The following is a 13,527-nucleotide window of genomic DNA, read 5'->3' as shown; positions in this document are numbered from 1 at the left end:
TAAATGGATAATGCGACGGATTGTAGATGGATGCTAAGACTCATACTGAGAGGGCCATATGCACTTTGGCAAACATGCACTCAAATAGCACAGAAGGCCGTGAAACGCAGAGATGTGAGACAGAACGGATGCTGTGTTCCAGACTCCCATCTGTTATTCACTTTTACTCCATATTCTCATGTTCAAGGTCCAACATTTAAATAAATAAATTGAGCGAACATCAACAAGGAAAATATCCATGAACGATTATGGATAATGGTCAGGCAGTAGATCTATAACCCCTTGGTAGGGTTGGAGGAGGCATGGTGATGCCCTTGGTCAATAAATTACTCAAAAGATCTTTTAATTAAGAAAGATATCCTCATCCACTTCTTTCAGTCAACCTCTACAAGTTCACAGTTCACAGTTCCTCACCACCCCCCCCTTCTCTCTCTCTCAAGTTCAGTAACATGGGGCAAATATCCAGGCAGGCAAAAAACACCACGCATTCAAGAAATTGGAGAGAACATTTGGTTAGGGCTTTACGTTTTCTCTGAGAAAATGTTCCACCTGAGATATGTCGCCAGTCAAACCAGAAGCTTCTGCAACAGTAACTTTGTTAGAGCACTGAGAGAAAGAAAACACTTCTCCAGGTACCCCAAGTGTGAAGTCATTCGCAATGTCAGCTTCTGATATCGCACTTCTTGATGCCCTTAATTTGTCGCTGTAAAATGAAAGAAAGCATGGATTAGAATTTAACGAGGCCGAATCATAAGTATCATGTAGCAGTTTAAGTAAGCAAAGAAAATATGACTGCCATTTGAGTAGCTCTAGAAGAATTATGGATGTCAATTACAACCACCAGGCTGTAACCAATATTTTCTTGGAAAGCAATTGATGCCATGGTGTAGATTTCTTCCTCGTCTATAGGTTGCATAGGGCGAAATTTAATGAAAAGTAAATTGTTAGAATGAACAGAAACAAGAATCCATATATAACACATCGTGCAATATTAGAGCACCATTCAGTGAGCTAAGAACAAAAGACCATATAAAAGAAAGTAGATTACAAGGCTACCTCTACAATAACTCAGGAGACAATTGCATTGGCTATAACGAAAGGAAAATTTTGGGGAAAATGAATTTACTGGACCAATCTCTCTTCCACATCTTTAAATATTATAGAACAAATGAAAATCAAAAGGGAAAAACCAGAAGTGCAATCCCCTCCACAGCTTAAAAAATGAGTAATAAATGTAATCAACCAAAAACAACAGATAAAAGAACTTAAAAGCCATACATTTCCTTCTCCATCTGCTTCCTGATAAACTCCTTGGTATGTGCTGTCACTTTGTCAGTTTTGTTGCAGAGAATGAGTACTGGAATTTTCTTCTTTACAACACTGGCCTTGGTCAAGATATCATACAGGTACCTTTTGAAAGTGGTATCAAATGTTACACATCTTTGTAAGCAATATATACTTTTTTTCAGTTCTATTTGTCATTTGCTCACCAACTTTGTATCACTTATTAGGATGGATCTAAGACTCATTGGGGAGGGACCCTGTAGGGTCCAACCCAAGGTGCCAGGGTGATATGAAGTAAGCAGGTGGTGGTGGTTTTGGGGGGGATGATTTTCTACCAGTGTAGCTTTGGAAAAAATAATGAATATATAAATAAAATTACTCTGAAGCAGCACGGCAGTTTGGTAAGAATTCCAAAGCATCCACCACAAAAACTATTCCTGCTGCTTGAGGCAAGAACTCATCCAGTTTGAGTCGAAGACGAGAATGCCCAGGAACATCAACCAGATGGACAGGTTTTATTTTGCCCTTCTGTCAAACACAAGGTAAGAAAGGTTTCAGTTCAATGAGTGTGGTCCAATGATCAACTAATAAACAAAAATGAGATGAAAAGAAGTGAAACGCTATAATCAATCTTATGTTCACATGGCAGCTGAAAGGATTGGGATACTTCCTCTCGCATATACAAAAGACTAAGCATGATCAGATAAATCAATATGTACAGAAGAAATTTGGAATTGTTTCTCATGCATCTGGGCATAAGGAATTAAAATGTAATACCTTTGTTGTTTCAGAATGAAGCACAAAAGTGCCCTCATTTGGTTCCATTGATGTAACAGCGCCCTGATGGGAAGAGCCATCCCGAAGCTGTCACAGACATAAAATCAAAGCATAAAAGTGAAGGTATAAACGAGACCTTTGTATATGAAGTAATCAATAGTAATAGGAGGTGCATATTGGAAAGTATCTACAAATTCTAAGGAACACCAGCTAAATCTTGTTGATAAAAAGTTCAACCCCTCAAAACCTCAACCACTCTGCTATAGCAAAAAACTAAGCATGACAGCACCCTCCTAGAGACAACATTGCACTTTTTTCCCTAACTGCAACACTCCAATACACCAAAAGCTTCAGAACAGAATTGGCATAACCATAAACAAGCCAAAGTACGAATAACAGTACTGTCAGGCTGACAAACAGGGCAAAATACAGTTCCCTAAATTTTTGAAGCTTCCCAGCCGCTATTTTTAATAAAAAAAAAGCACCAACAACACCACTCATCACCACACCTTATCTCATTTCTATGTTCACATTTATGTGTGATTTGAAAAACCGTTCTGAGCCTAGTGTTTTTTTTTATAAGTTATTTCTTCTCTGAGGTTGCACACAGAGGCCAAAGAAACAGAAATATGCGTAGAATCTAGTGTTTTTTTATAAATAAGCTCAGCAAGATTTTGTAATGACATGCACTCCAAAAAACTATGTTACTAAGGCATTACATGGGTTACAGGACTAGGGTTAAATAAACTTATTACAAGACCTAAAGAACTGGCTTTGTTCATGCCCAAAATAGTTGACCTTTCTTACTCTTGGAGAGGGTTCGTAAGATGTGCACAAACTGCAGCAGTGTGGAAGATGGTTCCTACTGGCCTAGTATGGTGCATTTAGAAGTAAAGTAATGATGGGAATTTTGAGGAGTGTTAACAGACACTGAAGGAGCTTTATTTTTAACACTCTATTCCTTTGGACAGCCTGATTTTAATGGGCTAGTTTTTCATGATTTTCTTGTATCTTTTTCTACCCCTAGACAGATGTCTCTCTTGTATCACCTCGGGTACTTGGATGCGCCTTTTGCGTTGATTAACAAAGTTTTTTTACTCATTAAAAAAAAAGGACTTGATATAACCAACCATCAGGGCTTAACGAAGTGTTTAAAAAACGTGTGCAGGACTCTGCATCAGTCCCTTTATTGGTTTAGTACAGTTAGTAAAAACTTATAACGAGCAACAGGACATAATCTTGACTATCAACTCGTACCATGAGCACTGTAAGACTAATGTAGGAACATTCTTCAAAATATATCACATCTCCTACAACTGGATGCATTGAATTATTAAAATCTTGACAAGTTAACACATATCAACGACTAAATCCAACGATGCCAATGTTTACCTGATAGAATAGAACAGTTTTCCCACTCCCACTAAGCCCAGTTAGCACGATGGTATTAGATTTCGTGCGCTTGAACACCCGAACTGCCACGCAAAGCGAAACGTCAGGAAAAAAACACATCAACGTTTGATACGAAAAAAAACACACCAGATTCGCGGATGAGCATATTGAACATAAAAGTATAGCCAAGTAATTAAGAATGTGACAGCATAATACTCAAAAGGATCAAAAGGGTTGTGAATAACAAGACAGCGATAGCAGCGTAGAGCTGGGTTGGTGGAATCTGCTGAATGTATTCAATCCCTTGGTTCAACCATTGCTCCAGTTGATTCTTCCAAGGCTCCAGTTGGTTCTTCCACTGCTCCAAATGGTTCTTCCACTGCTCCGCTCCTGCCATTGCTTCTTCCACACTTAAATCTCCGCCTCCTCAGCGCTGGTGAAATTCTGAGATCTAAGGACACGAACCAATTTAAATGTTTGTGGCATTTACGGTGAGAAGAGGGAGGGGAAAAAAAAAGGAAGGCTTGGAATTCGAATTCAAAAAGCACAGGAAAATCGAGAAAAGTGTATGGTCGGAGATCTCGATTGAGTCAGACTTACCTGGTCGAAGATCTTCCCGGAGACTATGGGGGAGTACACTGTACACCTCCAGAAAAGCAATTGAAAGACACGAAAGAGTCTCCGACTGGAAGCCCTAAACACGATATACCGAGCAAATTTGTTTCAGGATTACCTTTGTACCATTTTGTTCTTGTTTTTTTTTAAATAGACTTCATTTTATTTCATAAATAAAAATTACAGTTGTGATTAATTAATATAAGAAAAATTTGCACTATAAGTCAAACTACGCATCTGCTCTAGAGCACTCCTACACACAAATTCATTTATAGCGGATATTATCTTAACTTCTATAAAAATCTATCTTAACAGAGAGAGCTCTATAAAAAAGTATTAAAACGACCAATCTTTCAAAGAAGAGAAGCACTAGCACTAGCCTCCTCCGTCCTTTTAAATAAGAGGAATATGGAACTTTGTAAAAAAGTATCAAAACGACCAATCTTTTAAAGAAGAGAAGTACTAGCCCCCTCCGTCCTTCCAAATAAAAGAAATTCGGAACTCTGCTACCACTGACACAAAGTCCAAAATAGCCTATTTTTTTTTTATTAAAAACTAAAAAACATAAAACTACAAACCAAAAACACAATAAAAAAAAAAAAAAACAAGTGGGCCAGCCCCCCTTCTACTTTCATTTTTTCATTTTTCATTTTTCCTTTTTTCTTTTCTTTTATGTTTCTTCTACTGCCTTCTACTACCTTCTTCTTCTTCTTCTGCATATTACAAAGCTCGTCGCCCCCCTCCGCCGCTCTCTCCCAAGCCCATTTCCCTCTCTATGACAGCCACCCTCCACAAGCACCAGCATGAGCCCAGTATAGTATGCCCACCGCATGCATCGGCATCCCGAGCCCGGACGGCACGAGCACCTAGCTCGCACAAACACCATCCTCCACTGCGCAAAAGACCTTCTATGCACAAGCTCCACCACACGACCAACCAGCCATAGCTTCGCCCGCCCCTCTCGACCAACTCTTGCCCCAGCTGCGGCCTTTCCAGGCAGCTCAACCACCACACACGGCTCCGAAAGAAAAAAGAAAGATGAGATTCTGAAACTATGAAATGAAGATCTTGAAGTATTCATAAATACAGATCTTAGAAAGAGGAGGAACAAAACCTATTCTAAAAAAGGGATCACTCGAAAGAGCACCCCTTAATAGAGCTAAAACTAAAAAATTAAAACACACCAAAATAAAACAAACCGAACAGAATGAACATATAGACAAGAGGAAGGGTAGAGGGAGAAGCCAAAGCACCCTCCCCCTCAAGGCTAATTCCGGATTTGGAAGAGTTTTTGTAGAGAGAAGATGGAGTTTCTCTCTCAACGTTAGCTTAACAGATTACCCTTTGTACCATTAATAGGGTATGGTATGGATAGTATTTCATTATTTTCACCTACTTTATACTTATTTTTTGAATAATACTAGTTGTTCCAAGGATCTACACAATGGGTTCCGATATACTTTTTTTATTTAATAATTAAAGAAGTATTTTTTAATATGTTGTGAATTGATTTTTGTAAAAGATGTTTAAAGATATAAAAAAATGCCTAAAAAAAAATCAAATAAAAAAAGAGGCCAAACATTGTTATCGGCAGAATTTGTCGGACTACACTCTCAATGGGTGTATCATGACTCTTGTTTTTTATCGATATATTATCATGTAGCCTAGCATTCAAGAAACACCAAAAATATTCATTAATTACTTAGATTATTAAAATATGAAATAGAACTTTACTATAATTAAGGATTAGCTACACCCATCAATCCAACCAAACACAAATTTTAAGTAATCCCCACCCACGAAAATGAAAAATATCACTAGGCGTACACATCGGAATATTTCAAATACTACATATGTATCTTATTTTTATCTCACTGTAATAAGGTGTCATTGCTTATCAAGTATTGAATTTCTTTTTTATAAAAATAGAAGATTATCGAATGACTTCTTCTTCCTTTCCAACTTGTTCCTACAAAATAGGTCTTAACAGTTGGCACCATCAGTAGGATGCATTATTCTTTACATCGAAAGTAGGAGAATGATGATTTTTCAGCGTACGAAATCATACCCGAATGAGCAAAAAACATTTCCCACAAATAAGTGTTCTTGTGATAACTTGAAACTTAGCTAGATTTCATTTGTAATTATTTTCGTTGCCTTAGTATTATTTTAAGGTCATGAGAATAGGTCTAGTTGGATAGAGGCCTTGGATTTGTAGTTAGCAACTCAAACCCAAAAGAAGGCCAACCAAGCCCATGTATATTTGGCTACCATAAGAAAATCCAAGCTTAAAAACCCTAGAAACCCATAGCCCATGACCAAAGCCTTTGCCACTAGTGCCATGTGTCATGCATACCACTATGTATCTGGACGTGATAGTGGGCTATGGGAGAGATAAAAGTGTTTGGGAAACCAAAGGAAGGCATGCACGCCAACCCTAATTTGATTGCCACTTGTCTTGCATGCAAGAAGTTTTCTAGAAGAAAGGAATAATGAGATGACTTAGAGGAGGCCAAAAGCCACTCGGCCAACTCACCCAACACTCCTACACCATGCTATTTGGCAAATGTCTGTGTTCCAAGATTGATTTCCATGGGAAGTGATGCCTAAGTAAGACAAAGGGGATTCTTTTCAAGGGATTTGCATAGGGAAACCCAAGGGACAAACAAGAGTTTTGATTTTCCTACACCTACACGCCCACTCAAGTGCTTTCTTAAGATTTTGCCACTTGTCAACCATGCAAGGAGTTTCTAGAAGGAAGAGATTGGACATTTGCACAAAATGACTAACCTAGCCTTATATTTTCGGCCACTACACCCAAAGGCACACTCACACACGCCACTTGTCACATTAGGGTTACAAAGGAACCATTGGTAAATGAAAGGTCATCTAGGAAAAGGGCACTAGAAGATAAAGAATCATAATGGGATTTGGAGAAGGAACTAGATGGCTAGGGCAAGGCACACGCCTATGCCATGTGTCACACATGCAAAGTTTCACTTTTTGGAAGATGAAAGGACTTGGTGATTGTTTTACCTTTTTGCCCTGAGGTACATTGCATCTAGACAAAAATGGAAGAGACTTACCTTTCTACATTCCCAAAGCAATCTAATGATCTAGAAGAGGAAGAGGATTCGGCTAGAGGGAAAAATGAGAGTACACTTGTCATTCAAGCAATAGATCACAAGCAACCAATGAGAGATTGAGGAGAGTCCTATAAAAGGGGAAGAGAGACACACGCCTAAGGGTTTTTCTTTCTTTGCCATTTTTGAAATTGCTCATGCTCTCATCTTCTCCATACTATTTCACATGAACACTTGAAGATTTCTCACTTTCTATCACTTTCCTTCCAACCAAACAAGAGAACCATTCTTCTCTACGCTCAAGAGAGGACCACATCACTAGCATGGAGGAAACCACAGTGAGGATCTTGTATTTTCCTATTTTCTCTTCACATTACTCACACCTAACTCAAAAAGATGATGAAATCTCCAAAGAGTTCTAGATTCTTGTAAAGCACACACGATTTTAAGGTTATTTCATCTTGAAGTAACCTAGGGTTTTCCAAGAAAGGAAAGGGAGCCGAAACTTTGAGGGCTTAGATCCTCCACACAATCGGCCACCCACATGAACTACACACATGTTCAAGATTTAGCCAAGAGTCACACGAAACTTGAAGGGTTTTCATGTTTAAAAACCCTAGAACTGAATGGTTTTGAAGTCTCCAAGAACAAGTGACTACCCTAGAAAAATCTCACACACACATGTACACGGATAAGGGTTTGAAATCCTTGTTCTAACGAGTTGTGCATCTAATTTACAGCTTGCTATTGTTTTCTCAAAAAACTTTTGTAAGTAAACACTCAACTTAGTTTGGTTAACATGTGTATATATTTATATAAATCTTTCTTTGTTCTTGATTATCTTTGATTGTTAATCTATGTCTTGCTTGGTTGAATACATTGTTTTGACTTTGTATAAGATCATGAAAGAGGTTATATGATTCAGATCTACGTTGAAAATGCCATGATTCATATGCATATGCTTCGGTTTTCCTTGAGGTTATGTTGATGCTTCACATATCATGAAGATTCGGTTATAGCAATGTTATGTGTTTCAGATTTTTGTAATGTTGCCATGATTTCATGTTTGCTTCACCCTCGCCATGATTTTTATCTATTATGCTTCAAGTTTGGGACATGTTAAAGTGAAATTTCTCTATGTTACATGCCTTTGATATTTTAGCCAAGTCATGTTCTTCTATGTTCATGAAGTTGTTTTGATATTTCATATGTCCTATGTTATCATGCCATGATTTGAATATGTTACGCTTGATGATTTCATGTACGGCATCTCATGTATCACATGTCTAGTGTAAGAAAGAACGCGTCTTAAGTCTCAAGTCACATGCATGTGGGTAAATGGTCTTTTTAAAAGAAAAATAAAAGTGTCTAAAAATGTTTTATCACTACCCCAAATGCTAAGATGGGGGAATGTCCTGGTGGAACTCCTATGTCCACTTTGGAGTGCTTAAAAGTAGTGGTAACCCCTGAGTCGACAAAGAATCGTTTGCGTGCCTCAAATGGATTTTTTTTAAAGGATGTTGGAGCGAGGTAGCACCTAATGCTAGTGGGTGCCATGACTAAGGCTAATAACTTGACGAAGTACTGTCGTGTAATAATGAATATGAATAAGACGTATTCACCATGGTGTACAGACCGTTGGTGGTGCAGTAACTAGTAGGAATACGCGGTGCTTAGGGGAGCTGTGATGTTTCCACCATACGTTATAAGAACAAAGCAATGATGTCAAAGAATTTGTTTTTGAAAAGTCCAAAGAATATGTTACATGTCTTTTGAAAAAGGTCAAGTGCATAAGTCAAGTTTTGGGTCACGTCATATGTCAAGTACATGTTCATGCATGCATTCCACGGTTTGCCACTTGTATACTTATGTTAATCATTTTATGTTGTATGTTTACTTGCTGAGATTTTTCAAAATCTCATTATGATAGTTTTTACTACTATTCCCCACCCAAAATGGTAGAAGTTGTGACAGGTTTATAAGATCACCCTATGGTGAAACGCAAGAGGACTACGGTACCCCCGACCAGTGAGGAGGTATAGAAGAACAATGAGAGCTTATCGGAGCCCTCCTTATTGGATAGGATACAAAACGTGGACTGACTCATTTCTGAGGCACTGCAGCTCATCGACGAGTTGAAGAGATTAAGGAATTAGGACAAGGATTGATTCTTGGAGAAAAGGAAGATGCTCGATTAGAAAAGAAGAAAAAAAAAAAGGGACCATTTTCCTATACCAAGAAATATATTTTGGATGCTCTAGTGATTTAAGTTCTTTCGTGATCGGTCCCTTTGTTCTAGGGAAAAAAGTTTTGTTAATTACCCTTGTTTTGGGAGACAATGAACAAAAAACCCATTGGTACTTTTGATATGAATTTTTATGTTAAAGGCAATGTTTGGGTTATGCATAGTCTTACGGTACCATGTGCTATGATAATTCAGGCTACGTTTGGGTAGCCAACATACCTCAACACTTTCAAAATATTTTCGTACTATTGAAAATATTCCACATGCCAAACACAATGAACCATCTTCGTATCAAAGTCTTTCCAAAAATTACTATAATATTTATCACTATTATATATAAATTAAAATTAAAATCACTATAATATATAAATAAAAAATAAAATCACTATAATATTTATCATTATTATATATAAATAAAAAATAAAATCACTATAATATTTATCACTATTATATATAAATAAAAAATAAAATCACTATAATATACATCACTATTATATATAAATAAAAAATAAAATCACTATAATATTTATCACTATTATATATAAATAAAAAATAAAATTACTATAATATTTATCACTATTATATATAAATAAAAAATAAAATCACTATAATATATAAATAAAAAATAACATTACTATAATATTTATCACTATTATATATAAAAAAATAAAATCATTATAATATTTATCACTATTATATATAAATTAAAAATAAAATCATTATAATATTTATCATTATTATATATAAAAATAAAATAAAATCACTACAATATTTATTAATATTAAAAAATCAATATAATAAAATCACTATAATATTTATTACTAAAAATAAAATCACTATAATATTTATGGAACCCACACCTTTTTCACTACCTATCCAAAAGTCAACAACTCAAAATACTCTCAATGGGACCCACAAACTCACTTCAATCTCTACTCATAACTATTCATAAACATTCTCAACACTTCTCAGGTATTCTCACTACCCAAACATAGCCTGACATTGCCTAGTTTCATACGAACCTTATATTTTCTGCTGCATTAATTATTGCATATTGCTAGTATACCTAGGAGCATTGCATTTTATCTGTCATGTGCAAGGGCTATGTCTCCCGTTGTAGCAGTGCGGTTGAGCTCTGTCTCACATCATAGCAATGTAGTTGAGCTTCGTCTCTTGCCGCACCAGATCGTTTAAGCTTTGTCTCCTATCCTAGTAGCGCGATCGAGCTTCGTCTCCCGCCCCACCAGATCGGTAGAGCTTTGTCTTCAGTAGTAAAGTGTGGTCAAGCTCTGTCTCGTCATAGCAGCGTAGTCGAGCTCTGGCTCCCATCCCACCAGATCGGTCTAGCTCTGTCTCCCGATGCAGTAACATGGTTGAGCTCTGTCTCCCATAATAGCAGCACAGTCAAGCTTTATCTCCCATCGTAGCAATGCGATCAAGCTTTGTCTCCCTTCGTAGCTAGGCGATCAAGGTTCGTCTCCTGCCCCACCAGCAGTAACCTCAATATGGTCGAGTCATCTCCCGCCAAAGTAGATGCTTTTTGTTTTCACCCGGCAATCAACGGGGGAACACTTCTCTCAAGTGTCTTAGTCCCTCCTTGCCTCAACGCGATCAAGTCCATCTCCCGCCAAAATCGATGCTTCACGCTCGCAACCCGGCATTCATAGGAGGGAACACCTCTCCCAAGTGTCCTAGTCCCTCCTCACCACCCAGCGCGATCGAGTCAGCCTCTTGTCTAGTTTAAAGTCAATGCTCCGTGCTCGCACCCTAGCTATCTTAGGAGGAAACACCTCTGCCAAGTGTCTTAGTCCCTCCTCGCCACCTAGCTCGATTGAGTCAGCCTCCCAGCGCGATTGAGTCAATCTCAAGCTTTACTCTCACATATGGATAGCAATGCCAGCACAACATCTTCTCCAGCAAACGCCGAATGCTCACACTTGAGCTACAACCATTGCGAGCAGGTTATCTCCAGGATTGAGCCTCCAGGCTCCACAACTGCCTTGCACAGATTTCCTTTGGGAACAAGTTGACGGACTCGAAAATTGTTTAAGATTGACCCAGGGGGTCAACGGGCTTCCTAAGCACTTACGTGCAGGTTACTACAAACAAATTCTAACATCAATGCTAAAATGGAAACATCAAACAAAAACTCACGCCAAGGGGCGAAAATCCACTGAACGCTCGCAAGAATACACACTCTTTACTTTCAGCCAAATGTACGTACCTAAGCCTAGCTCCTCGTTCACACCTAGCGCGATTGAGTCATCTCCCGCCTAGCTCTACAGGTCCAGCTCTGTGCTCACACCTAACGCAGTTGAGTCATCTCCCGCCTAGTTCTACAAGTCGAGCCTCGTACTCGACCTGAGCTTGCTCGGCCCCTGCCGGCTGTGCCTGGCCCACGGTGAGTTAGCAAGCCAATTCCTGTGCTCGGGGATCATCATCATTTCAGCAAGTAGAAGACTAAGGACCAATTTTTGAGATTTTTTTTTTTTTGCAAGTAGCTTGATTTGAGGACTCTTAAGGTCTTTTGTTGAGCAAGAAGACCTTAAGAGTCATGCTGTAACTAAAATGGGTAAAATTAACCTAGGCCCAATATGACATCCCAGGCCCGGTCCACCACAAGAGGCATTAGAAAGCAAGTGGTAAAAAGAAGATGAGTACACAAAGTCTGAAAAGAGAAAAGAACGGTGTCAGAGGAAAGTGACGAAAAGGAGGAGAAAAGAGACAAGTAGGATTAGGTATACAAGCTGGGTAGCGAAGTGACATAAAGCAACTATTGACAGGGGCATAAAAAGAGATAAAATATTAGGGGACTTCGAGGTGACGAAAGGCAAGAGTTTCTTCAACCTCCAAATGAAAGTTTTAGCTTTATTTATTTCCAAATAGCATGGTCATCGACCCTGTATGTACAATGAGCTATCAAAGACTATGAAATATTGTAAAATACACCATTTATAATGAGTTTTCCTACAAATGACTTGTGAACGTAGGCCCTGTGCCAAATCACATAAATATGTGTATCTCATTCTCTATTTATGTATGATGTATTTATTTTTTATTTACTGAAATAACATATGTATGAACATCGTACTGCCGCTTCGGATCAGAGTTGGGGATTTCAAATGACACTAACCAAGGCCCAAATCATCACTGTGGGTCAGAAATGACTTCTTCTCCCTTTCCAACTTGTTCCTACAAAACAGGTCTTAACACATGATCTAGTCTAAAATGAAAATATTAATGAATAGAAGTAGGTACGACGAGAATGAATATAAATTTAAATGTAAAAAATATTATATAATAAATCTCTATTTATTTATATCCTATTGTGATGACGCGGTATTATTCCACAAATCCAAACCCATCTCTGTATTTGAATGCATTGGAGCCATATTCATTATTCATCTGGTTTAATTTAAACTGTAAAAACAATGAAATTCACCATGAATATATGGAAAATACTCAATCAAGCGAGGCCACCTACGCAGTTGCTTGTGAAAACTTGGTCGAGAAGAAATGGTTCAGAGCTTTCTAAAAAAACTTTGGCATCTAAAATCAATGGTAGAGTTGTTCCTTAATTAATCCAAGTAGACATCCAACAACATGCATGAAAAGCTAAGGTTTTAGTTACTTTATTTATTTATTTATTTACGGAGTCATTTCTTCGATCTGTTTTGGACCATACTGGGAGGGACCAATTTTTGGACCTATGAGGAAGCCCTCCATTTTCACCCTAGGTGAATAGAATTGTTCCCATAAAACCTTATACTCTATAACGTAATTTTAGGGGCAGAGAGTTGAAAATATACATCTTTTGTAGCCACTAACACAAGAAAGCTCAAGGAACAAAAACGTTAACATGCAGAGGGATCATGGTACAACAACTGGGGTGTATTTTCAAGTAAATATCATTGGTAATATGCTGTGGTGAGGTACAAAATGAAATGGTACTGAATCGATCCGGCACGACGGTGTGTAAGGAGGTGGGAAAGAGTGTTTTTTCTGCATGCATGCTAGCTTTTTGAACTTGACCAGACTAATAACTATAATAGCAAACAAAGAGAAAATAGATGGGCATGCAAGAAAGTTGGAAGAAACCAAATTGATGAAAGGGAAGCTAAAATTTGATGG

The 13,527-nt window shown here is 37.9% G+C and overlaps 1 protein-coding gene across 1 annotated transcript; it reads right to left on the bottom strand.

Moving 5' to 3' along the window:
- Nucleotides 1-246: 246 nt before the first annotated feature.
- On the bottom strand, nucleotides 247-4,191 carry LOC108979088 (signal recognition particle receptor subunit beta-like). The gene is made up of 7 exons (XM_018949675.2): nucleotides 4,054-4,191; nucleotides 3,670-3,904; nucleotides 3,454-3,536; nucleotides 2,062-2,148; nucleotides 1,664-1,812; nucleotides 1,279-1,410; nucleotides 247-703 (listed from the first exon to the last, which is right to left on the bottom strand). Exons 2-7 carry the CDS (start codon nucleotides 3,848-3,850, stop codon nucleotides 514-516), a joined length of 822 nt encoding a protein of 273 aa, XP_018805220.1. The 5' UTR covers nucleotides 3,851-3,904; nucleotides 4,054-4,191; the 3' UTR covers nucleotides 247-513.
- Between the last annotated feature and the right edge of the window lie 9,336 nt (nucleotides 4,192-13,527).

The sequence above is a fragment of the Juglans regia genome, chromosome 13 (assembly GCF_001411555.2).
Source record: "Juglans regia cultivar Chandler chromosome 13, Walnut 2.0, whole genome shotgun sequence".
NCBI lineage: Eukaryota > Viridiplantae > Streptophyta > Magnoliopsida > Fagales > Juglandaceae > Juglans > Juglans regia.
This window is presented reverse-complemented; position numbering and strand designations above follow the sequence as displayed.